The 24,843-nt window shown below is 50.5% G+C and overlaps 1 protein-coding gene across 1 annotated transcript; it reads right to left on the bottom strand.

The window, feature by feature from the left end:
- Nucleotides 1–3,531: 3,531 nt before the first annotated feature.
- On the bottom strand, nucleotides 3,532–23,270 carry TMEM161A (transmembrane protein 161A). Its single transcript, XM_012443594.2, has 12 exons — nucleotides 23,218–23,270; nucleotides 19,290–19,393; nucleotides 17,487–17,567; nucleotides 17,014–17,111; nucleotides 16,725–16,881; nucleotides 14,785–14,936; nucleotides 6,632–6,692; nucleotides 6,398–6,541; nucleotides 6,201–6,314; nucleotides 5,885–6,059; nucleotides 5,657–5,753; nucleotides 3,532–5,142 (listed from the first exon to the last, which is right to left on the bottom strand). Exons 1-12 carry the CDS (start codon nucleotides 23,218–23,220, stop codon nucleotides 4,889–4,891), a joined length of 1,440 nt encoding a protein of 479 aa, XP_012299017.1. The 5' UTR covers nucleotides 23,221–23,270; the 3' UTR covers nucleotides 3,532–4,888.
- Nucleotides 23,271–24,843: the final 1,573 nt, after the last annotated feature.

Raw genomic sequence — 24,843 nt, 5'->3', positions numbered from 1 at the left:
TGTGGCGATTCCTCAAGGACCTAGAAATAGAAATTCCATTTGACCCAGCAATCCCATTACTTGGTATATATCCAAAGGATTATAAATCGTTCTACTATAAGGACACATGCACACGAATGTTCATTGCAACACAGTTTGCAATAGCAAAGACCTGGAACCAACCCAAATGCCCATCGATGATAGACTGGACAGGGAAAATGTGGCACATATACACTATGGAATATTATGCAGCCATCAAAAACGATAAGTTCGTATCCTTTGTAGGAACATGGATGAACCTGGAAACCATCATCCTCAGCAAACTGACACAAGAACAGAAAATCAAACACCACATGTTCTCACTCATAGGCAGGTGTTGAACAATGAGAACACATGGACACAGGGAGGGGAGCATCACACACTGGGGTCTGTTGGGGGGAAATAGGGGAGGGACAGCGAGGGGTGGGGAGTTAGGGAGAGATAGCATGGAGAGAAATGCCCGATATAGGTGAAGGGGAGGAAGGCAGCAAATCACAGTGCCATGTGTGTACCTATGCAACAATCTTGCATGTTCTTCACATGCAAGATTTAGGTTTTGGGTACACCCCAAAACCTAAAATGCAATTTAAAAAAAATAGCTCATTTGCAGGCTGGGTGCAGTGGCTCACACCTGTTATTCCAGCACTTTAGGAGGCTGAGGCAGTTGGATCACTTGAGCTCACAAGTTCAAGACCAGCCTGTATAGCATGGTGAAACCCTGTCTCTAGAAAAAATGCTGGGCATGATGGCACATGCCTGTAATTCCCACTACTTGGGAGGCTGAAGTGGGAGGATGGCTTGAGTCTCGGAGGTAGAGGCTGTAGTGAGTTGAGATGGCACCATTGCATCCCAGCATGGGTGACAGAGCAAGAACTTGTCTCAGAAAACAAACAAACAAATAAATTTATGGCCAGGCATGGTGGCTCACACCTGTAATCCCAGTTCTTTGGAAAGCTGAGGCAGGAGTATCACTTGAGACCAGGAGTTTGAGACCAGCCTGGGCAACATATTAAGACCCTGTCTCTACAAATAATTTTTTTTTTTTGGTGGGACAGGGTTCTCACTCTGTCACCCAGGCTGGAGTGCAGTGGCACACTCACAGCTCACTGCAGCCTCAACCTCCCAGGCTCAAGTGATCCTCCACTTCAGCCTCCCGAGTAGCTGGGACTACAGGTGCAGGCCACTCCACCTGGCTAATTTTTTGTATTTTGTAGAGACAGGGTCTTGCTATGTTGCCCAGGCTGACGTTAAATTCCTGGGCTCAAGAGATCTGCACACCTCAACTTCCCAAAGTGTTGGCATTACAGGCATGAGCCACTGTACCTGGCCCTCTACAAATAATTTAAAAAAATATTTTAATATATTTATTTTTTGAGACAGAGATTTTTTTGCTCTTGTTACCCAGGCTGGAGTGCAATGGCGTGATCTCGGCTCACCACAATCTCCACCTCCCAGGTTCAAGCAATTCTCCTGTGTCCGCCTCCCAAGTAGCTGGGATTACAGGCATCCGCCACCACACCTGGCTAATTTTGTATTTTCAGTAGAGATGGGGTTTTCCTTTTTTTTCTTTTTTTCTTTTTTTTTTTTTTTTTAAATAAAGACGGGGTTTCACCATGTTGACCAGGCTGGTCTTGAACTCCCGACCTCAGGTGATCCGCCCACCTCGGCCTCCCAAAGTGCTGGGATTCCACTGCACCTAGTGGGTTTTTTTTTCTATGAGTTCTGTGAGTTTTTTCCCCCTTTTTATTTTCTTTCAGCTTGTCTGGAAATGGTACATTCCATTTGTTCTCCCACAGGGTCTCGCAGCATCAGCACTGCTGACATTTGGTGCTGATCGCCCTCTGGGGTGAGGCCATCCTGGGCACCACAGAATGCTAAGCAGCACCCTGGCCTCCCCTCTTCAGACACCAAGAGCAGCACCCCACTCCCCGTGGTGACAACTAAAAAATTTATCCAGGCTGGGCATGGTGGCTCATGCCTGTAATCCAAGCACTTTGTAGGCCAAGGCGGGCAGATCACCTGAGGTCAGGAGTTCAAGATCAGCCTGACCAACATGGCGAAACCCCATCTTTATAAAAAAGAAAAAAAAAATTTATCCGCACATCAACATGTGTTCCTGTGGTCAGAACACCCCTCCTGTGAGAGGCACGGATGTGGTGCTTACAATCGATGCATCAACAAAAATTAAAATATTTGGCTGTGTGCAGTGGCTCAGGCCTGTAATCCCAGCACTTTGGGAGGCCGAGGCAGGTGAAGCATTTGAAGCCAGTATGAGACCACACTGGCCAACATGGTGAAACTCCATCTCTACTAAAAATACAAAAACTAGCCAGGTGAGGTGGTGCATACCTGTAATCCAGCTACTCGGGAGGCTGAGGCAGGAGAATTGCTTGAACCTGGGAGGCGGAGGTTGCGGTGAGCTGTGATTGCAGCACTGTACTTCAGCCTGGGCGACAGGGTGAGAATCTTACCTCAAAAAAAAAAAAAAAATTAAAATATTTATCTTCCCTCTGAACCACAAAAAGACCTCAACCACCCCCTTCCATCTTTCCTATTTTTTTCTCGTTGTTCTAATTTTTCTCCTTATACTGCCTTTTATTTTATTTATTATTTATTTACTTTTGAGACGGAGTTTTGCTCTTGTTACCCAGGCTGGAGTGCAATGGCGCGATCTCGGCTCACCACAACCTCCGCCTCCTGGGTTCAGGCAATTCTCCTGCCTCAGCCTCCTGAGTAGCTGGGATTACAGGCACGTGCCACCATGCCCAGCTAATTTTTTGTATTTTTAGTAGAGACGGGGTTTCACCATGTTGACCAGGATGGTCTTGATCTCGACCTCATGATCCACCTGCCTCGGCCTCCCAAAGTGCTGGAATTACAGGCGTGAGCCACCGCGCCTGGCGTGCTTTTTATTTTTATCTTCATTTTTGTTTCATATTTTTGAGACAGGGTCTTGCTGTCTTCCAGGCTGGAGTGCAGTGGTGCAATCATAGCTCACTGCAGCCTTAACCTCCTGGGTTTAAGAAATCCTCCTACCCCTGCCTCCTGAGCAGCCAGGACTACAAGTGTGCACCACCACACCTGGCTAATTTTTGGATTTTTTACAGAGACGGGGTTTCACCATGTTGCCGAGGCTAGTCTCAAACTCCTGAGCTCAAGTGATCCTTCCACCTCAGCCGTCCAAAGTGCTGGGATTACAGGCGAGTGCCATTGCGCCTGGCCATAGTTTCCTTTTTTAGAGACAGGGTGAAGCTCTGTCACCAGGCTGGAATACAGTGGCGAGATGATAACTCACTGTAGCCTCAAACTCTTGGGCCCAATGGATCCTCCAGCCCCAGCCTTCCAAGTAGCTGGCACCACAGGTGTGTGCCACCATGCCCAGCAAATTCCTTATTTTTTGGAGACAGGGTCTCCCTATGTTGCCCAAGCTGGTCTTGAACTCCAGGCCTCAAGCCATCCTCCCATCTCAGCCTCCCAATGTGCTGGGATGAGAGGAATAAGCCACCATGCCCAGACTGAATCCTTGTGTTTAATATATTTTTCATTTTTATCGACATAACAGAAGTGCAAATTTCAGAAGTCAAACACCACTCAAAGGGCACATCCTGATGCCTGTTCTGGGAGCCACTGCGTATTAGTGTTTTCTGTGTCTCTGTTTTTTGGGGGGTTTTCTGAGACAGGGTCTCACTCTGTCATCCAGGCTGGAGTGCAGTGATGTGATCAGGGATCAATGCAGCCTCAAACTCCCGGGCTCAAGAGATCCTTCTGCCTCAGCTTCCCAAGTAGCTGTGACTACAGGTGTACACCACCACGCCCAGCTAATTTTTTTTAATCTTTAGTAGAGAGGAGGTCATGGTATGTTTCCCAGGTTGGTCTCAAACTTCCGGGCCCAAGGGATCCTCCTGCTTCGGCCTCTCAAAGTGCTGGGATTACAGGCATGAGCCATCACACCCAGCCTGATGAAATTTTTAAAAAAGAAAAATCTAAAACCGTTCTAAGTCAGGGAACCGTCTGTATACATCTTGCAAATACAAAAAGGTTACACATGCACCTTCCATTGTTTTTTTTTGTTTTGAGAAGGAGTGTCACTCTGTTGCCCAGGCTGGAGTACAGTGGCACGATCTCGGCTCACTGCAACCTCCACCTCCCGGGTTCAAGTGATTCTCCTGTCTCAGCCTCCCCAGTAGCTGAGATTACAAGTGCACACTGCCATGCCCGGCTAAATTTTTTTTTTTTTTTTTGGTATTTTTAGTAGAGATGGGGTTTCACCATGTTGACCAGGCTGGTCTGGAACTCCTGGCCTCAAGTGATCCGCCCACCTTGGCCTCCCAAAGTGTTGAGATTTGGGATTACAGGCGTGAGCTGCCGCACCCGGCCTCCTCCTCGCTTTCCTTTCTCCCCTGAGACCTTCGCTCCTCTCAGTCCTGCTTCGCTCCCCTCAGTCCTGCTCTGCTCTCCCTCCCGCGGAGCCCCCACCCTGCACCAGGGCAGGTGCCTCAGGGATGTGCAGGCGGCTACCACCCTACACACACCCAAGTCCCAAACCCCTCAGACCATTTGTAAAAATCGGCGTGCTCCTTTTATTTGTTCAGAAGAGCAGCCAGCAGCACCCCCGCCACTCAAACCTGGCACACACACTTTGGAGACAATGGCCTTGGGACCCTCCCGCTGCTGGGTCCAGGACAGACAGTTCTGAGGCAGAAACTCGGCGTCCAAGGGGGGCCGTGGCTCAGGCACTGCGGTGAAGGGGACAGCGAGGAGTCCGGCCTCACCTTGCAGCTGGGGACACCAGGGCACACACAGAGCGGGCAGGCTTATGTCCTGCTGGCCCAGGACCAGACCTCAGGGCCCCAGGAGGGTCTGCAGGCAGCTAGGAGCCCGCCAAGTGCTGGTGGAAGTAGAGGCCGAAGAGGCTGGACAGCAGCTGGCAGGCAGCTGTCCACCAGATGAGGTAGGCCAGGACGCCGCGGAGGAAGAGGGGCGTGAGCAGGCCGCCCAGGGCCGCGGCGATCCGCACTGCAGTCTGCTGGACCTCGTCCTCCTCAGAGCCGATGGGGGCAGCGCTGGCTGAGGATGGGTGGGGGGATAGTAGAGGGGCTGGGCCCAGGCCCCAAGAATAGCCTCCTGGGAGAAGAGGATGAAGTAAGGTGTGAGTAGAGAAATGGTGGGGGAGGAGGGGGAGAGGAGGGAGGAGGAGGGGGGGAGGAGGGGAGGAGGGAGGAGGGAGGAGGGGGGGAGGAGGGAGGGGCAGGGCTGGCACAGGGGGCCGGGCCCATTCCTCCAGACACTCCCACCCCTGTCTCAGACTCCACCGCCTGCCCAGTCTCCACCCCCTCAGGCACTGTCACCTGTCCAAGGCAAGCCGCACCCCAGGCCCCACCTCCTGCTCAGATCCTGCCTCACTACAAGCCCTGCCCCCTCCCCAGGCCCCACCTCCTAACACCCAACCCCTCCCCAGGCTCCACCTCCTAAGGCAAACCCCACCCCAAGCTCCACTTCCTGCTCAGACCCTGCCTCGCCAGGCCCCACCCCCTTCCCAGGCCCCGCCTCCTGCCCGGTCCCTGCCAGACTCCACTTCCGCGCTGTTCTATCTTCCAGCCCCGCCCCTCCTCCACTCCACACCGCAGCATCATCTCACCCAAAGTCTTGAGCAGGAGCGTGCAGTTGAGGGTGAGGATGAGCGGCGTCAAGTACTGCAAGCTCACCACAGTCACGTAGCAGTAGACTCGGACCACCTGTGGGCAGGTAGCAGCGGTGGCTGCGGCAGGAGGCCTTCTGGGTTTGGGAAGATTCCACACCCAAAGGACCAGGAGCCCTGCCATGAGCCCCAAGTTCCCTCTGGCCCAGGTCATCGGGGCGTCCATACCCTCCGCTGGATTTCACGGGCTTCGATGCGGCCAGCCTCCCTTCGCAGCTGCTCCACGCGGGCCTTGGCCAGGCACAGGTAGGCCTGCAGGTGGGGCCGGGTCACCGCCAGCCGCAGCAGGCACAGCACCACCAGCAACCAGAGGCGCCCAGAGTCAAAGGCAGAGTCGGACAGCCTGTGTGGAGTGGGGCAGGGGCAAGGGGGCTAAGAAGGCCGCCCCCGACCCCCCAGGATTTTTCCCAGTCTCCTCCCTGAGTCTCAGTGGCTGGGGCACCTATGGGAGCCCAGCTACCTCCTGGCCCCACTCCATACGCACAGGGAGAAGGACGTCTCCCCAAAGGGCGGCTGGTGCAGGAAGTCCCGTGCAATGGGCTTTGTCCAGAGCCACAGGATGAACAGGGGAGACAGGAAGCTGGTGTGCAGGAGGAACCTGGGGGGTGAGGGCGGGAGAGAGTGAGGCCTGGGCACCCTTAGGTTCCCTAATCCCCCCACCCACCAAGCGACCCACTTAACTGCAGCATGGGCCGGTCCTCTGACATGGTCAGCGCGTCCCGGTGGGTCTGGGCCAGCCGCAGGCCTGGGAAGGTGAGGAAGGCACCCAGAACAGAGCCCACCACCGCCAGCCCCACGCGGATAGCCAGCTTAGCCACAGGGAGCCTAGAAGAACAGCAGGTCACAAGACTGGCTGGGGGACCCTGGGAGGGTCCCAGCCGGCCCTGGCACCCCTCTCCCATACCCAGGACTCACGCCCAGTCCCAGCCTTGCTTCTTCAGAAGTGGCTCCAAGTTCTGGGTCATGCTGGCCAGGCCTAGGAAAGATAAGAGGACCGAATAGCGTGAATTCCTAGGGTCTCTAAGGCCACTGTGTTCCCTAACCTCCATCCCTCAAGCATCCGTTTGCTTCCCAAGTAGGAATGCACTATGGTCTGCCAGGCCCTGTGCCAGGCACAAGGACAACTTTGTGCTCTAGTTATGCAGCACTCTTCACAAGAAACAAGGCCGGCGTGGTGCTCACACCTGTAATTCCACCATTTTGGGAGCCGAGGTAGTGGATCATCTGAGGTCAGGAGTTCAAGACCAGGCTGACCAACATAGTGAAACTCCATCGCTACAAAAAATACAAAAATTGGCCAGGTGTGGTGGTGGGTGCCTGTAATCCCAACTACTTGGGAGGCTGGGGCAGGAGAATCACTTGAATGTAGGGGGCAGAGTTGCAGTGAGCCGAGACTGCACCATTGTACTCCAGCCTGGGGGACAAGAGTGAAATTCCATCTCAAAGAAAAAGAAACAGAATGCACGAGGCAGACACTCCTAATTGAGCTGGGAACATTCAGGGGGATCTGTTGAGCCTGAGCTCCCTATGTTACAGAAGGAATCTGGAGGGAAATGAAGGACTCCTGCAGGAGAAAACCAAAGTCCTCCTGGAGGAAGGAATCCTCAATTCAGGACCCAAGATTTTCCAAAAATTTCCCAAAAATTAAGGGCACAGTGGCTCACACCTGTAAATCCCAGCACTTTGGGAGGCCAAGGCAGGTGGATCACTTGAGCTCACGAATTCAAGACCAGCCTGGGCAACGTGGAAAAACCCCCATCTCTACAAAAAAATATAAATTAGCCAAGCATGGTGGTATATGCCTGTAGTCCCAGCTACTCTGAAGGCTGAGGTGGGAGGATGGCTTGAGCCCAGGATGTATAGGTTGCAGTGAGCTGAGATCATGCCACTGCAGTCCAGCACAGAGTGAGACCTTGTCTCAAAAAAAAAAAAAAAAAAAAAAAAAAAAAAAATTCAACCACATTAAAAAGCTGTGTTATATGGAAAAAATGTTTAAAAATAAAAAAAAAAAAAAAGGGAGCAAATTCATATGAGCTTACAGCCAAATTCACCAAATGCATAAGGAACAAGTCACCATAAAGGAGAATTAACAGAAAGACAATAGTCAAGTTTAGGCCTCAAAGACTTTAGAAATTGGCACTGTCAATTATGTGTCAAATGATTAAGGAAATGAAAGCTGGAATCACAGAACAGGTGACATGAGACTTCCTTCCAGTGACTGGGTAGAGTTGCAAAGGAACTAAATTAAACTCTTCTAAAGGGAAAATATAAGTATTGAAATAATAGGTTGTTAAACAGCAAATTAGAAACAGCCAAAGGAGGAACTGATGAACTGGAAGACAGATCTGAAGAAATCACTCAGATTCCAACTCAGAAAAACAAGTAGGTGGAAAATATGGAGAGGCTAACAGATAAGAAAGATAGAACAGAAAGCCCAATGCAAATCAAATCAGAGCCCCAGATGGAGGGAAGAGAAGGAATGAAGAATAAAAGGAATTACTGAAAGAAAATGGTTGAGAAGTTTGCAGAATGAATGACACATACAAAGTGTATCAAACCATGTAAATAAAAAGAAATCCATACCTAGACACAATGGAGTCAAACTGCAGAACACCAAAAACAAAGAAATCACAAAGCAGCCAGGGAGTTAAGACAGATCACCTATAAAGGAACAACAATTAGGATGACAGCCAATGTCAACTGCAACAACAGAAAAAGAATAGAAAGCAAAAAAGTAAGATGGTAGAAACAAAGTCAACTATGTCAGTAATCACAATAAATGTAAATGGACTAAACTTTAAAGTAAATGACAAAGACTGTCAGACTACATTGAAAATATCCAGCTATATGTTTTTTAAAGGATGACAGACCTTGACATAAAGTCACTGGAAGGTTGAAAGTAAAGGGATGTTAAAAAGATACAGCAAATACTAATCAAAAGAAAGCAAGCTAGAAAGGCTATACTACTACCAGCCAAACTAGACTAAGAAGTAGTACTAGAAGATAGAAGGGGTCAATATATCATGATAAAATGGCTGATTCACCAGGAAAATCTAGCAGTTCTAAATCTGTGAACACCTTGTGAATAGACTACAAATATATAAAGAAAACACTGACAGAACTGGATAGAGAAATTGAGAACTCTATTGTCCAAGAGGGAGATTAATTTCTGCTGACTGATATGTCACAGACAAAAGGTTAGGCAAGATGGAGATTTGAATTTATTAAACTCATAGAGCCAGGGAATATGTCCTTCAATTAGAACATGTGAAAAAAAGGCAAAAACAAAAAAAACACAGACTATGTCCTTCAAGAACACATGGAATAGTCACAAAAATCTGATCACATTCCAGGCTATAGGGCAAATCTTACTAAATTTTAAAGAATTTATTTCAAATAGACCATTTGTGCAATTGAGCTAGAAATAAATATTTATTTTTTAAAGGTCTATGTTTGAAAAATTTAAAAATATTTAATGATCCATAGGTCAAAGAAGAAATCAGAAGGGAAATGTTAAAACATCCCAAATGGAACAATAAAAAATATCAGTCAAAACTTGGGTGAAATTCCGGGCATGGTGGCTCATGCCTGTAATTCCAGCACGTTGGAAGGTTGAGGTGGGTGGATCACCTGAGGTCAGGAGGTTAAGACCAACCTGGCTGACATGCTGAAACCCCATCTCTACTAAAAATACAAGAATTAGCCAGGTGTGGTGGCATACAGCTGTAATCCCAGCTACTCGGGAGGCTGAGGCAGGAGAATCACTTGAACCCAGAAGGCAGAGGTTGCAGTGAGCTGAGATAGTTCCATTGCACTCCAGCCTGGGCGACAGGCTCTTCTCAAAAAAAAAAAACAAAAAACAAAAAACTTGTTCTCAAGAAAAAAGAAAAAAACTTAGGTGAACAAAAGTACGACCTGGTAAAATATATGTAGCATTAAATGTGATATATGCTATAAAATTAGAAATGTCTGAAAATTTATGAGCCAAGTAGCTGAGAAACTGCAAACAAGAAAAGGAGGTGCGCCAGTACTGTTCTCAAATCCAGGGGTCTTAGCCACACCAAAGGAGAAGGATAAGAAAGGACAAAAGAAAACCAAAAAGAATCTGCAATTCAGTAAAAATATCATTCTTTTTAATTAAAAATATTTTATTTTTTCATTTTAAAGACAGGGTTTCACCATGTTGGTCAGGCTGGTCTTGAACTCCCGACCTCAGGTGATCCGCCCACCTTGGCCTCCAAAGTGCTTGGATTACAGGCATGAGCCACCACGCCCGGCCAAAATATAATTCTTTAGCAAGGTTACTCCATGGAGATGCTCAAATTTGCCTCCTACATCATAACACAAAAATTGTCACTGTCAGTGAGGAGTTTAGGGGCTTATATGAAATGTAAAATTAATTCATTTAATTAATTAATTTATTTGGGATGGAGTCTTGCTTTGTCACCCAGTCTGGAGTGCAGTGGCGAAATCTTGGCTCACTGTAACCTCCGCCTCCCCAGTTCAAGCGGTTCTCCTGCCTCGGCCTCCTGAGGAGCTGGGACCACAGGCATTCACTAACCCACACCTAGCTAATTTTTGTATTTTTAGTAGAGATGGGGTTTTACCATGTTGGCCAGGATGGTCTCAATCTCGTTTTTTTTTTTTTTTGAGATGGAGTTTCGCCCTTGTTGCAATGGTGTGATCTCAGCTCACCGCAACCTCCGCCTCCTGGGTTCAAGCAATTCTCCTGCCTCAGCCTCCTGAGTAGCTGGGACTACAGGCACACGCCACCATGCCCAGCTAATTTTTTTATATTTTTAGTAAAGACGGGGTTTCACCTTGTTGAACAGGATGGTCTCGATCTCTTGACCTCGTGATCCACCCGCCTTGGCCGCCCAAAGTGCTGGGATTATAGGCGTGAGCCACCGCGCCCAGTGGTCTCAATCTCTTGACCTCGTGATCTGCCCACCTCGGCCTCCCAAAGTGCTAGGATTACAGGTGTGAGCCACTGCGCCTGGCCTTTATCTTTTTTATGATGGAGTCTTGCTCTTGTCGCCAGGCTAGAGTGCAATGGCACAATTTCAGCTCACTGCAACCTCCACCTCCTGGGTTCAAGCGATTCTCCTTCCTCAGCCTCCTGGAGTAGCTGAGATTACAGGTGTGCGCCAACACACCCAGGCAATTTTTGTATTTTTAGTAGAGATGGGGTTTCACCATGTTGGCCAGGCTGGTCTCGAACTCCTGACCTCAGGTGATCTACCTGCCTTGACCTCCCAAAGTGCTGGGATTACAGGCGTGAGCCACCACGCCCAGTCGAAATATTTTAGAAGAAAATATAGAATAAGTTTTTGATTTTAGGGAAGGATATTTCCCAAGACAAATATTAACTAAAATAATCAACTTCCATTCATCAAGACACTAGAGATGATGCTTACAACTCCATTCGATGGCTCAGCAAAGAAAGTGTGGATGTCTGCAGACAGAAAATAATGCAAATAGTGGTCAAGTGAAAAGAAAAAGAAAACAAGTATCGGCGATGATGTGGAGAAATGTGGAACACTTATGAACTGCTGCTGGGAATATAAAATATAAAATGGGCCAGGCACAGTGGTGCACGCCTGTAGTCCCAGCACTTTGGGAGACTGAGGCAGGCGGATTGCTTGAGTCCAAGAGTTTGAGACCAGCCTGGCCAACATAGTGAAACACTCTCTCTACTAAAAATACAAAAATTAGCTGGGTGTGGTGGCTCATGCCTGTAATCTCAGCTACTCGAGAGACTGAGGCAGGAGAATGCTTGAACCCAGGAGCAGAAGATTGCAGTGAGCCGAGATCATGTCACTGAACTCCAACCTAGCAACAGAGCGGGGGAAAAAAAAGAAAAAAGAAAAAAAATTAGCTGGCTGTGGCCAGGCACCTGTAATCCCAGCACTTAGGGAGGCTGAGATGGGTATACCACCTGAGGTCAGGAGTTCAAGACTAGTTGGGCCAACATGGTGAAACCCTGTCTCTACTAAAAATACAAAAATTAGCCAGGTGTGATGGTGTGCATGCACTTGAAATCCCAACTACTTGGGAGGCTGAGGCAAGAAAATCACTTGAACCTGGGAGATAGGGGTTGCAGTGAGCCAATATCACTCCAGCCTGGGTGACAGAGACAGACTGTCTAAACAAACAAACAAACGAAATAGGTGTGGTGGTGGGTGTCTGTAGTCCCAGCTACTTGGGAGCCTGAGGCACGAGAATCACTTAATTCGGGAGGCGAAGTTGCAGAGTGGAAATCATGCCACTGCACTCCAGCCTGGGCAACAGAATGAGATAGTGTCTCAAAAATAAAGTAAAATAAAATGCTTCAGCTGCTGTATAAAATGGTATGACAGTTCCTCAAAAAAACTAAAAATAGAGTAACCATATGATCCAGCAGTTCCACTTCTGGATATATACCCTCCAAAATTGAAAGCGGGGTCTCAGAAAGATACTTATACACTCAGGTTCACAGCAGTATTAGTCAGAAAGTCCAAAGCTGGAAACAACCTAAGTGTTCATCAGTGGATGAACAGATAAACAAACGGTGCTCCACCCAGACAACGACATAGTATTCAGTCGCAGGAAGGGAATTCTGGCTGGGCACAGTGACTCATGCCTGTATCCCAGCACTTTGGGAGGCCAAGGTGGGCGGATCACAAGGTTGGTTCAAAAGCAGCCTGGCCAACATAGTGAAACCACATCTCTATTAAAAATAGAAAAAGTAGCTGGGCATGGTGGTGTGCGTCTGTAATCTCAGCTACTCGGGAGGCTAAGGCAGGAGAATCACGTGAACCTGGGAGGCGGAGGTTACAGTGAGCCGAGATCACATCACTGCACTCCAGCCTGGGTGACAGAGTAAGACTCCATCTCAAAAATAAAGGCTGGGCGTGGTGGCTCACGCCTGTAATCCCAGCACTCTGAGAGGCCAAGGCAGGCGGATCACAAGGTCAGGAGTTTAAGACCAGCCTGACCAACAGGGTGAAACCCCATCTCTAAAATAAATAAATAAATAAAGTAAAATAGGCCAGGCGCAGTGGCTCACACCTGTAATCCCAGCACTTTGAGAGGCCAAGCCAGGCGAATCAGGAGGTCAGGAGATCGAGACCATCCTGGCCAACATGGTGAAAACCTGTCTCTACTAAAAATACAAAAAAATTAGGTATGGGTATGGTGGCACACACCTGTAGTCCCAACTACTCCGGAGGCTGAAGCAGGAGAATTGCTTGAACCCAGGAGGCGGAGGTTGCAGTGAGCCGACATCACGCCACTGCACTCCAGCCTGGGTGACAGTGTGAGACTCCATCTCAAAAAAAGATGAGCATTCAGGGGGGCTCCCAGTCCCCTGGGAGCCCGACATTCAGGATTCCCACCTGCTGCTTTTGGGATAAAAATTAAAATTAGCTAGGTGTGGTGGCACGTGCCTGTGGTCCCAGCTACTTAAAAGGCTGAGGTGGGAGGATCGCTTGAGTTCTGGAGGTCAAGGCTGCAGTGAGTTATGATTGTACCACTGCACTCTAGCCTAGGCAACAGAGTGAGATCCTGTCTCAAAAGAAGAAAAAAAAACATTCTAACACCTGTTACAACATGGTGCACCTTGAGGACACTGTGCTAAGTGAAATGAGCCAGTCGCAAAAGGACAAATACTGTATGATGCCACTTATATGAGGAAGCTAGAGTGGTCACATTCATAGAGACAGGAAGTAAAATGGTGGGTGCCAGGGGCTGCAGGAGGAGGAACAGGGAGTTAGTGTCTAATGGGACGGAGTGTCTGTTTTGCAAGGTGAAAGAGTTGTGGAGATGGACCGTGGTGATGGTTGCACAACAATCTAAATATAGTTAATTCCACTGAGCCATACTTTAAAAATGGTTATGATGGTAAATTTTATGTTTTGTCTATTTCACCACAATGAAGAAAAATTCAAAGAAAAAGATACAAAAATGGGCAACAAGTTGAACAGGCATTTCAAATAAATTTCATAGGAGAGACATGAATTATGAAGAAACAGGTGCTCAACTTCCCTGGTAATCCGAGAAATGCACGTTCAGGCCACACAGGGCATCATTCCACATGACAAGGGCTAGGTTGGCAAAAATCAAGCCCTATCCATGGACCTTGATTCATTTAAACTTTACTGCCCCTCTGACAGATGGCTGCAGTCACTACCCCACCTACTTCTTATTTGAGGTTTGCCGGTACTCATATTATTTTGCTTTATAATCGACATACATATCTTCTTTGTATATATCAAACATATATAATTTTAAAAACAAAGGCAGGGAGAATTGGAGAAGGTAAAACTCCAGGAGTCAGCAGGGTCATGTGGGCCACGGTGAGGACTATACTGTTTCTCCTTAAACCCGGGGAATATGGTGCCAGGCAGAGAAGTGATGAGGTCCAAATTATGTGTTAAAAGGATCATTTAAGAGGCTGGGCATGGTAGCTCAGACACCTGTAATACCAGAACTTTGGGAGGCTGAGGTGGGTGGATCAAAAATAAACAAATAAATTTTTTAAAAAATGAAAAACGAGGCCAGCCACAGTGGCTCAAGCCTATAATCCCAGCACTTTGGGAGGCTGAAGTAGGTGGATCACCTGAGGTCAGTAGTTCAAGACCAGCCTGGCCAACATGGTGAAACCCCATCTTTACTAAAAATACAAAAATTGGTCGGGTATGGTGGGGCACACCTGTAATCCCAGCTACCTGTGAGGTTAAGGCAAGAGAATCATTTGAATGTGGGAGGCAGAGGTTGTAGTGAGCCAAGATTGAGCCACTGCACTCCAGCCTGGGTGACAAAAGTGAAACTCCATCTCAAAAAAAAAAAAAAAAAGTAAAAAGAACTCTAGCCATGGGTGTCCATCAATGATGGTGGGAAAGGGAATGTCCTCTCCTCCCCAAAGCCCAACAAGGTGCAGAGCCTAGATGGTCACTAATGGGGACTGCCTTCACCCCAGGAGCCCACTCCTTTGCCGACTCGTGCTGGACGCTGAGCCAGTGAAACCACCTGGTCAGATTACATGAGGGAGTGACAGTTGCGTGCCCCGCATTGGGGACTGCACTTACCAGGCTCCAGGCCCAGCTCAAGGGTCTCCTCCCGCACCACCTGCACCAGCATGGCCAGCAGCAGGAAGAGGAAGGCAAAGGTGAGGCAGACAGAGCGCTCACCCCCCTCCTCGGAGCTGAAGTACAGCCGTGTCACCGTCAGGAACGCCTTGCTGGGGGCTGGAGGTAAGGAGGCCTCAGGTGCCACTGCCCCACTCTGCGCATTTCACCACGCCCAGCCCGGGACCCCACAACTTTAGGGACAAGCACTGCTGCACAAATAGGCCTTGGGGATGACTTAGGGGAGTGCAGGTTTGGGGTGCTGGAGCCAGGATCAGGATATGGGCTGGGGGTTCCTGCTGCGTGGGAGATGGCCTCCTCAGGCCACCAGTGGCCATTTAGAAACGTTACCATGGTGTTGCACCTATAATACCAGCTACCTGGGAGGCTGAAGCAGGAGAATCACTTGAACCTGGGAGGCAGAGGTTTCAGTGAGCAGAGATTGTGCCACTGCACTTCAGCCTGGGTGACAGAGTGAGACTCTGTCTCAAAGAAAAAAAAAGAAAAAAGAAATGGCTACCATGTCTGTACAGCCTCCCCCTCTGGGTGACCCTGCCTCTTTCACCCACCTCACCTGCTTCACATCCCTTGGAAAAGCAAGATAGAAGGGCTTCATCTCCAATCTACCCTCAAAATGAAGCATGCGGGCCAGGTGTGGTGGCTCATGCCTGTAATCCCAGCACTTTGGGAGGCCGAGGCAGGAGGATCACTTGAGCCCAGGAATTCAAGACCATTTGGGCAACACAGTGAGACTCTCATCTCTACCAAAAATAATTAAAAATTAGCTGGGCATGGTGGTAGCACCTGTGGTCCCAGCTACTGGGGAGCCTGAGGTGGGAGAATCGCTTGAGCCCAGGAGTTTGAAGCTGTAGTGAGCCCTGATTGCACCACTGCACTCTAGCCTGGGTGACAGAGGGAGACCCTGACTCAAAATAAATAAATAAATAAATACAGGCCAGATGTGGTGGCTCCTGCCTGTAATCCCAGCACTTTGGGAGGCTGAGGCAGGTGGATCACCTCAGGTAAGGAGTTCGAGACCAGCCTGACCAACATGGTAAAATCTTGTCTCTACTAAAACTACAAAAAATAGCCGGGTGTGGTGGCACATGCCTGTAATCCCAGCTACTTAGGAAGCTGAGGCAGGAGAATCGCTTGAACCCGGGAGGTGTAGGTTGCAGTAGCCTAAATCATGCCACTTCACTCCAGCCTGGGGAACAAGAGCAAAACTCCACCTCAAAGAAAAAAAAAAAGGCATGGGAATCTGGGGAACCAGTATAGGTTTTCCTCCCCAAAAGTCACAGAAGTGGCATTCTTTCTGTGCTTTCTCAGACTTGGGTCCCCAAAGTCATGTATTTGCTCTCTTTGGGAGGCCAAGGCAGGAGAATCACTTGAAGCAAGTCAGGACCAGCCTGGGCAACAAAGCAAGACCCTGTCTCAACAACAACAAATATATGTACATATACATACGTACGTGTGTGTACGTGTGTGTACGTGTGCGCGCACGTGTGTGTGTATATATTTTTTAATTTTGCCAAGGGGCCATCTCTTTCTTGGCCCCTGATTCTGGACTGGCTTGCTGATTTCCTTAAATGAGGAGAATGTGGTAGAAGGAACAGGAATGGACTGGGTGACTCTGGGCAAGGCATTCCCTCTTGCCTCCTGGCATTACCACTGCCACCAAAGAGCACGACCATGTGGAGTGGAGATGAACCGACCTGCTGAGCCCAGCCCAGTCTGCCCACCCACAGAGCCAGAGCACATAAAACAGCTGCTTCATGCCACCAAGCTTGGGAAGTTTGTGGCATAGGAAGTGAAAACTGCCACACCAGTTTAGGGCGGCCAGGGAAGCTGAGGTCCTGCTCCCACCTGCCCTGCTGGCAGGGAGCAGAGAGGAAGGATACATGGAGAAGGCCACTGTGAGCAGGCACCAGAACACAGCAATGTTGGTCTCCTTGGCTGGGCCCAGCATGTAGTAGTAGGCCTCCGTGAAGAGGTACACACCGACCGAGTACACGGCAAAGTCCACGAACCACTGGTACTCCAGGAAGAAGCGCAGGACTGCAGGGGGACACTCTGCTCAGCCTTGGGGCCCAGCCCGCTCCCCCAACAACAGAACACTCCTCCTCCATGAGAGTGTGGGGACCTTCGGGGCTGAGGGAGGGGAGTTTAGGGACAGGACTGGGCTATTACCGAGGGCATCCACAGTCGTGAGGGGGCAGGTCTCCAGCTGGAACGGGGCATCTCGGGGCACAGACAGTGGCTTCTCCTCACTAAGGCCATCGGCCCACCTGGGAGGATGGTGACAAGGAAGGGGGCCAGTAAGCACGCATCCCACTGGGACCAGTCACCCTCAGAGCTCAGAGCAGCTGGCCTGGAGACCATCTCTTCCCACAGCCTGGGCTCCTCTGCACATGGGGATGTGCCCCCACCCCCCAACCCCGCCATGGGACTGGCTAGAGCAAACTGCCAGGAAACATGCTAACCTGACAGTGACCATCTCCTTGGACTAGGGTCTCCCAGTTCACCTGTGCCCAGATCAGTGCCTGGAAGTGGGGGCAGGCAGGTCCTGTGTCCCTGAGCCCGGAGCCCCCTGAGCAGGGGTGAGGCTGTCTCTGGGAAGGAGCCACCCACCCAAGGCTGGAGCTGGGGCCCGGCTCACTCACCGCTCCTTCCTGCCTCTGGGCCTCGGCTTCCCCACCAGGGCCCGAAGCTCCTCCTCAGACGGGTGCTTATATCGGAACAGACTGAGAGCAACGACAGGCAGTCAGGGAAGCTCAGGCTTGGGGTTGGGAGGTTGAGGCAGAGAACCTCAAATCCAGGTGTTCGAGTTAGAGGGTGACCGGGCCAGGGGGACACCGGGAGGTGGGTGAAGGCAGCTACAGCACAGGGAGATTCTGGGGAAATCGTGAGACCAACAGATCTAGGCTGAGTGGGCTCAGGGGCCTTGGATACCCCTGAGTCTGCTAGCTAACTCTCCTGGGGAAGCAAGTGTGTGCAACTGTTATTTTCTTTTTCTTTTTGAGACAGAGTCTCACTCTGTCACCCAGCCTGGAGTGCAGCGGCATGATCATGGCTCACTGCAACCTTCACTTCCCGGGTTCAAGTGATTCTCCCGCCTGAGCCTCCTGAGGAGCTGGGACTACAGGCACAGCGCCACCATGCCCAGATAATTTTTGTATTTTTAGTAAAGACAGGATTTCACTATGTTGGTCAGGTTGGTCTCAAACTCCTGACCTCAAGTGATCCACCCACCTTGGCTTCCCAAAGTGCTGGGATTACAGGTGTGAGCCACCATACCTGGCTAATTTTTAAATATTTTTGTAGAGATGGGGACTTGCCATGTTGCTCAGGCTGGTCTTAAACTCCTGGGTCAAGTGACCCTCCCACCTCGGCTTCCCGCAGTGCTGTGATTATGGGCCTGGGCCATCATGCATCAGGCCTGACGTGGTTTTCTGCCTTTGCTTTTGTCATGAACGTTTTTCTCAGGAGAGAATTCAGTTTCCACCAGATTCTCAGAAAGCATCAGAGACCCACACTGGGACAAAAACCAGAGCAGGTGATCTCTAGCAGGTGCAGGGGTGGAAGGAAGGCTGGGTTACAGGGAGGCAGGAGGAGTGGGGATGTGGGCAGTGTGGTGATGGTTCCACCATGTGTACATCTGTCAAAACAGGTCCAACTGTGCACTTCAAATATATAGTTTGCGACAGGCACGGGGGCTCACGCCTGTAATCCCAGCACTTTGGGAGGCTGAAGTGGGAGAATCGCTTGACCCCAGGAGTTCGAGCAACTGCGCAATTTAACCAGACCCGCATCGCTATTAAAAATTTAAAAGTTGGCCGGGCGCGGTGGCTCAAGCCTGTAATCCCAGCACTTTGGGAGGCCGAGGCGGGTGGATCACGAGGTCAGGAGATCGAGACCATCCTGGTCAACATGGTGAAACCCCGTCTCTACTAATACAAAAAATTAGCTGGGCATGGTGGCGCATGCCTGTAATCCCAGCTACTCAGGAGGCTGAGGCAGGAGAATTTCCTGAACCCAGGAGGCGGAGGTTGCGGTGAGCCGAGATAACGCCATTGCACTCCAGCCTGGGTATCAAGAGCGAAACTCCGTCTCAAAAAAAAAAAAAAAAAAAAATTTAAAAGTTGTCTGGGCATGGTGGCTCACACCTGTAATCTCAGCTACTCAGGAGGTTGAGGCAGGAGGGTCACTTGAGCCCAGAAGGTAGAGGTTGCAATGAGCTATGATCAGGTCACTGCACTCCAGACAGGGCAACAGAGACCCTGCCTTGAAAAAGAAAAAGAAAAAACAAATATATGCAGTTTGTTGTACTTCAGTTACACCTCAAAAACGTTTTACCCCCCACCAACCACCAACCAAAATCAAGGCTGTGCAACGTGTGAGGTGGGCGTGGGGACCCAGAGGGGCGTGGCTCCGCGGGCCCCTCCCACCGCAGGGGCGGGGCTCACCTGCCGTTGCAGAGCAGCCAGCGCGCGAAGGAGCAGTGCGGCGCCAGCCTGTGCATGAGGGTGGCGGTGAGCAGGGTCACCACCAGCTGCACTCCGAGGACCGCCTGGGGGGAGGAGACACGACTAGCGGCACCTGCCAGAGGGTCACAAGCTCCGTCCCTCCCTAGGAACCCAGGCTATTTATAGAGAAGCCAGGCCCGATGGGGGAAGGGCGAGCCTCTTTGGCTCTCTCGGCTTCTTAGGGGAGGGTCCTGGGGTGAGCCTCGACTCAACCCTGGGAGCTCCCCTCGCCTAGCCTGGCCCTGCCCTCCCTCGTCAGAGATCAGCACCCCTCACCACCACCACCTAGCTGGAGTGTAGGGAGGTGGAGATCACGGGGTTCGCCTCCCGCCTCCACTGTGGATTCAGGTATAATACTGATTTCCCGGAGTCTCAGTTTGCTCATCTGGAAATGGGTGCTTCCTATGTAGCCTCCTGTATTCCTCGCCACCACTTGCCAGCCCTAACCACGAGCCCGCCACATTCAGTGAAAGCGGCTCCCAGCGCCTTCTGCACTCCGCACTCCCGCCCAGGAAAGCCACTGCGTCTCGGCTGCGCTTCTTGCTTTCTCCTTCGCCCTGGTAGCTCTTTCCCCTGAGTGTCTCCTATGTTAAATGATCCCTGATGGTTCCATCACCCTCTCCCTCCCTTTGTAATTAACCTCCTTGAAAGGGCGTCTACACTCCTGGGCACCACCTGTTTTGGTGTAAAGACTTACATGTCTGAGTGGGGTGACCTTATTTATTTATTTATTTTTGAGATAGAGTTTCACTTTTGTTGCCCAGGCTGGAGTGCAATGGCACGATCTCAGCTCAGCGCAATCCCCACCTCCCAAGTTCAAGCGATTCTCCTGCCTCAGCCTCACAAGCAGCTGGGATTACAGGTATGCGCCACCACGCCCAGCTAGTTTCGTATTTTTAGTTGAGATGGGGTTTCTCCATGTTGGTCAGGCTGGTCTCCAACTCCCGACCTCAGGTGATCCGCCTCCCTGCCTCCCAAAGTGCTGGGATTACAGGCATGAACCACTGCTCCAGGCCTATTTATTTATTTCTGGGTTGTTTGTTTCTGTTTTTTTTTGGGGGGGGCGGGGTGGTGGTGGTGGTGGGAAGAACAGGGTCTTGCTCTGTCACCCAGGCTGGAGTACGGTGGCATGCTGGGGTCCTCACTGCAGCCTCAACCTCCCGGGCTCAAGTGAGTCTCCCACATCAGCCTCCCTAGTAGCTGGGATTACAGGAACCTACCACCACACCCAGCTAATTTTTGTCTATTTTGTAGAGATAGGATTTCTCCATATTGCTCAGGCTGGCCTTGAATTCCTAGGCTCAAGCAATCCTCCTGCCTTGGCCTCCCAAAGTGTTGTGATTACAAGCGTGAGACACTGTGTCCGGGCTTTTTTTATTTTTATGTTTAGAGATGGGGTCTTTGCTATGTTGCCCAGGCTGGTCTCAAACTCCTGGGCTCAAGTGATCCTCCCTCTCAGCCTACCGAGTAGCTAGGACTACAGCCATGCACCAACACACCCAGCTATGACTTTTTTTTTAATTAGGAATTTTCTCACCCCATTCTTAATTCAGAACACATTTTCATATACTTATTTTTAAACGTTTTAGAAGAATCGGTCTGTGGTGAAGCTGGGTTTTCCTGCTTGAATGCAGTAAATACCCATTTGCTGCCAGTAATCACATAATTATGTAAAATTATATGCTCAGGAGAACTGTCTACTAGTATTCTGGTATAATCAAAATGAAATAAAGATTATCTAATAGTAAAATTATAATAATCCTGTAATCAGGCATAAATAAGCTAAATTTAGGTGGAAAAAGCCTAATGTGATGGATACCACACCTAACACGGTAATTCAAAATGACTGCTGAGGCTGGGGGCGATGGCTCACACCTGTAATCCCAGCATGTTGGGACACTGAGGCGGGCTGATGATCACTTGAGGTCAGGAGTTTGAGACCAGCCTGACTAACATGGTGAAACCTTGTCTCTACTAAAAATACAAAAATTAGCCAGGCATGGTGGCGCATGCCTGTAGTCCCAGCTACTCGGGAGGCTGAGGCAGCAGAATTGCTTGAACCCAGAGGCAGAGGTTGCAGTGAGCCGAGATTGTGCCACTGTACTCCAGCCTGGGCAACAGGGTGGGACTCCATCTCAAAACAAAATAATAAATAAAGAACAGACTAATAGGACATTTTCTCCATGCCTGTGACTTGTAAACTGAGACCAGAAATCTTTTTTCAGTAATGAGGTGATGGCGCCACCTTTCTCATCTCTAAATCCTCATTGCTCGCCCTCCTCAGGACCTCGGTGGAGACTGGCTGGCTGGCACTTAAGGACCACGAGTGCCAGTCCCTGGGCCCCTGTAAGCTAGTGGGCCAGGGCTGTCGAAGCCCCACCCTTCCCCCCGCCCCACTCCTCCCCAGGGCCTCCCAGCCTCTTTTTCTCCTCCCTCTCCAACCTCTCACCTGTGACCTGCCAGGGTTTTAACCACCCAATCAGCCAGCCCATCACAACCTCAGCATAGCAACACCTGCAGCCCAGACCTCTCTGCTGAGCTCAACCAGCAGCCTCCTCCAGGCTCTCCTGGGAGGCCCCAACACCTGCCCACCATCCCATACCCCTCCAGGTGATTCAGGCCCTTCCCAGTCTCACAGTCAGCACCTAACTCCATCTGCACCCTGCAGGCCCAGCTGGAAACCACCCCTCTACCTCCCCACGGCCCAGCTCTCTCCTCAGCCCTCTCTGCGCCCAACCAATGGAGTCTCAGAGGTCTTCCTAGACCTGCTGGCTCTTCATCAATGACCTCAATACCCCCCAAATCCCCCCTAGGGAAAACGTGGAGGGGTGCATCTCTCCATCTAAGCCTCCCAGGGGTCTGTCCAGAGATGTTCTGACAACCCTGCCCTCCAGCCAGCCTCCTATCTCAGAGTCAGAGCTCTGCAGACATCTCCAAGGGTTTTCTAGAGTCTTCCATCAGCTCCTTCTTTCCCCTTCACTGGACTTATGATCCTCGATTCCAAGAACCCTGCTAAGATCAGTGCAGCCTCCCTCCACCTCCTTCCCGAGAGCCCGTGCCCTCATCTACCTAGAGCACCCCGCACCTCCGCCTGGGACGACGCCCCGCTTTCAACAATCCCGGCCTTCGGTTCCCTTTCTTCAAGGCCGTCTCCAGCGCCGCTCCTTAGGGTGGTCCCAGGCAGGGACCTTCTAGTTTCACGTCCCCTCTCTCTGCCCAGGCCGGTCCTGTCAGGGTTGCAGGAGTCCCCCATCTCCCGGCACCAGCCTGGCCCGCCCCCCGGGATGGGCTAAGTTTTAAGAACACACTCAATGGGTTGGACCCAGAGCCACGTGAGTCCTGAAGGTTCCAACTGTCCTGTCTCCCACTCTGAGACCCTTGCTCGCCCTGAGGCCACCCAGACCTCCTGGGTTCACCTCCCACGGCTTCCTCTGCCCATTATACACACCCCGATACAGCAGGGACCCCCCGATGGTCGGCGCGGCCACCACGCTCCTGCAGGACCCCCGTCCCCAGAGTGTACCCCACCAGGACTCCACGCCACCTTAACCAAGCTCCAAATGTGCTGGGGTTCCCAGTCCCCTCTGTGGGACCACGACCCCTCAGCAGGACGCCAGGTCCCTACAAGGTTTCCACAGAACGCTTAGGGGCTTCCAGTCCCCTCGGTACGACCCCCGCCGACTCCCTCGGGGGTCCTGCCCCGAGAGCAGGGCCCCCAGAGAGGGACGCATGGCCTTCAGCGTGCAGCCGAACCCCTCAGACCCTCCAATCCCCAAAAAGAGACCCCATTCTTTCAGTATCTCCCTGGACCGCCTCGGCTGGACCCCGGCCCTGCAGAGCCCCCCAACTTCGAGAGACGCTAGCTCACCATGACGCGTGCGGGAGCGCGGTGCACGGACCCACCGGCCTGGGGCTCCGGGCACTCTGCGGGAACTCGACCAATTAGAGCCCGACTCTTGTCTGACGAGCATCCGGTGTAACCAATCAACGTCTTTTGAGCCGGCAAATCACCAGGGACGAGGCAGTCACTCGCGTTGCATGCCGGAAATTGTAGTTCAGACCCACTGGTTCTGAGCTCAAAGTCAAGATTGTGCCTGGGAAGCCTGTGTGGCCGACCTCTCTTAAGGCTCAGTCTTCTCTGATCTACGCTTATCGCAAAGGTTTGCAGCGAGAGCATTTATTCTCACGCATTGTCTCCTAAGGGACATCTCTGAGAGTAGAACTTCCCCCAACATCGAGAACATTCGATGGCTCCCACTTAGTAGACAAAGTACTCCTAAGTACTTAATACTCCTTAGTACTCCTAAGTACTAAGTAGACTAAGTATTCAGATTGAATTCAGACCCCTGAATCTACTGCGAGCACTATTGTGCACCCTATAGTACAGCTTGCACCTCCATGCTCTATTACCTCCAGGCCTTTGTAAATATCCTACATCTTGCAATGCTTTCAAGAATGCCTCAATCTTAAAATAAAAACAAAACAAAACCAAAAAAGAATGCCTCAATCATTGTCACCTGGCAAGTGCCTTATTCATCTCTATCAGCCAGGTCTCTGGCTGTGCTCCACAAAATATCAACTAAAATGGGTTCAAGCAAAAAAGGGAAGTTTTTGTCTCATGTGTCAGAAAACAGTAGCTGGAGGGTCAGTTTCAGGCATAGCTGGATCAAGGGACCAAATGTTAGTTTCAGGGATCTGATGGTCTTTGTTTCACGGCTAGGAAGAAAGGGCTTCTGGTGTACATGCCTGGGTTTCGCCATTTGTCTTTCTGTAAAAGAGTATGTCTGCCTGAGTGTGGATGTGTACTGGGTATGATCAAATGAGCATCTTTACGGGGGTGGGTTCCCGTGCATGGGGCCTGTGTAATTGATTGCCTTTGCATTTTTACATTTTATTATGCATTTATGTTTTAATTTTTTTTTTTTTTTTTTTTGAGATGGAGTTTCACTTTTGTTGCCCAGGCTGGAGTGCAATGGCACTATCTCAGCTCACCACAACCTCTGCCTCCCAGGTTCAAGCAATTCTCCTGCCTCAGCCTCCGGAGTAGCTGGGATTACAGGCATGCACCACCACGCCCAGCTAATTTTGTATTTTTAGTTGAGACCAGGTTTCTCCATGTTGATCAGGCTAGTCTCAAAATCCCGACCTCAGGTGATCTGCCCTCCCCAGCCTCCCAAAGTGTGATTATAGGCGTGAGCCACCGCACCTGGCCTGTATTACTTATTTTTAAAATAAGAGATGGGGGTCTCGCTTTGTTGCCCAGGGTGGTCTCTTACGCCTGGGTTCGAGTGGTCCTCCCGCCTTGGCGTCCCAAAGTGCTGGGATCACAGGGGTGATATTTTATTTTATTTTAGAGACAGTTTTTGCTCTGTTGCCCAGGCTGGGGTGCAGTGGTGCAATCTCAGCTCACTGTAACCTCTGTCTCCCAGGTTCAAGTGATTCTCCTGCCTCGGCCTCCTGAGTAGCTGGGATTACAGGCATGTGCCACCATGCC

The sequence above is a fragment of the Aotus nancymaae genome, unplaced genomic scaffold (genome assembly GCF_030222135.1).
Source record: "Aotus nancymaae isolate 86718 unplaced genomic scaffold, 86718_ANA_hifiasm-v0.15.2.pri h1tg000028l, whole genome shotgun sequence".
NCBI classification, from domain to species: Eukaryota; Metazoa; Chordata; class Mammalia; order Primates; family Aotidae; genus Aotus; species Aotus nancymaae.
Note: the sequence above shows the minus strand (reverse complement) of the source record. Positions and strands in the feature narration are given on the sequence as shown.

What these genes read in the sequence shown, in the direction of transcription:
- TMEM161A (XM_012443594.2), bottom strand. An exon ending in AAGCAAGGCTGGGACTGGGC is followed by an intron (nt 6,542 to 6,631) that starts GTGAGTCCTGGG and finishes CTGTTCTTCTAG; the next exon opens with GCTCCCTGTGGCTAAGCTGG. An exon ending in GCTCCTGCTCAAGACTTTGG is followed by an intron (nt 5,143 to 5,656) that starts GTGAGATGATGC and finishes CTCTTCTCCCAG; the next exon opens with GAGGCTATTCTTGGGGCCTG.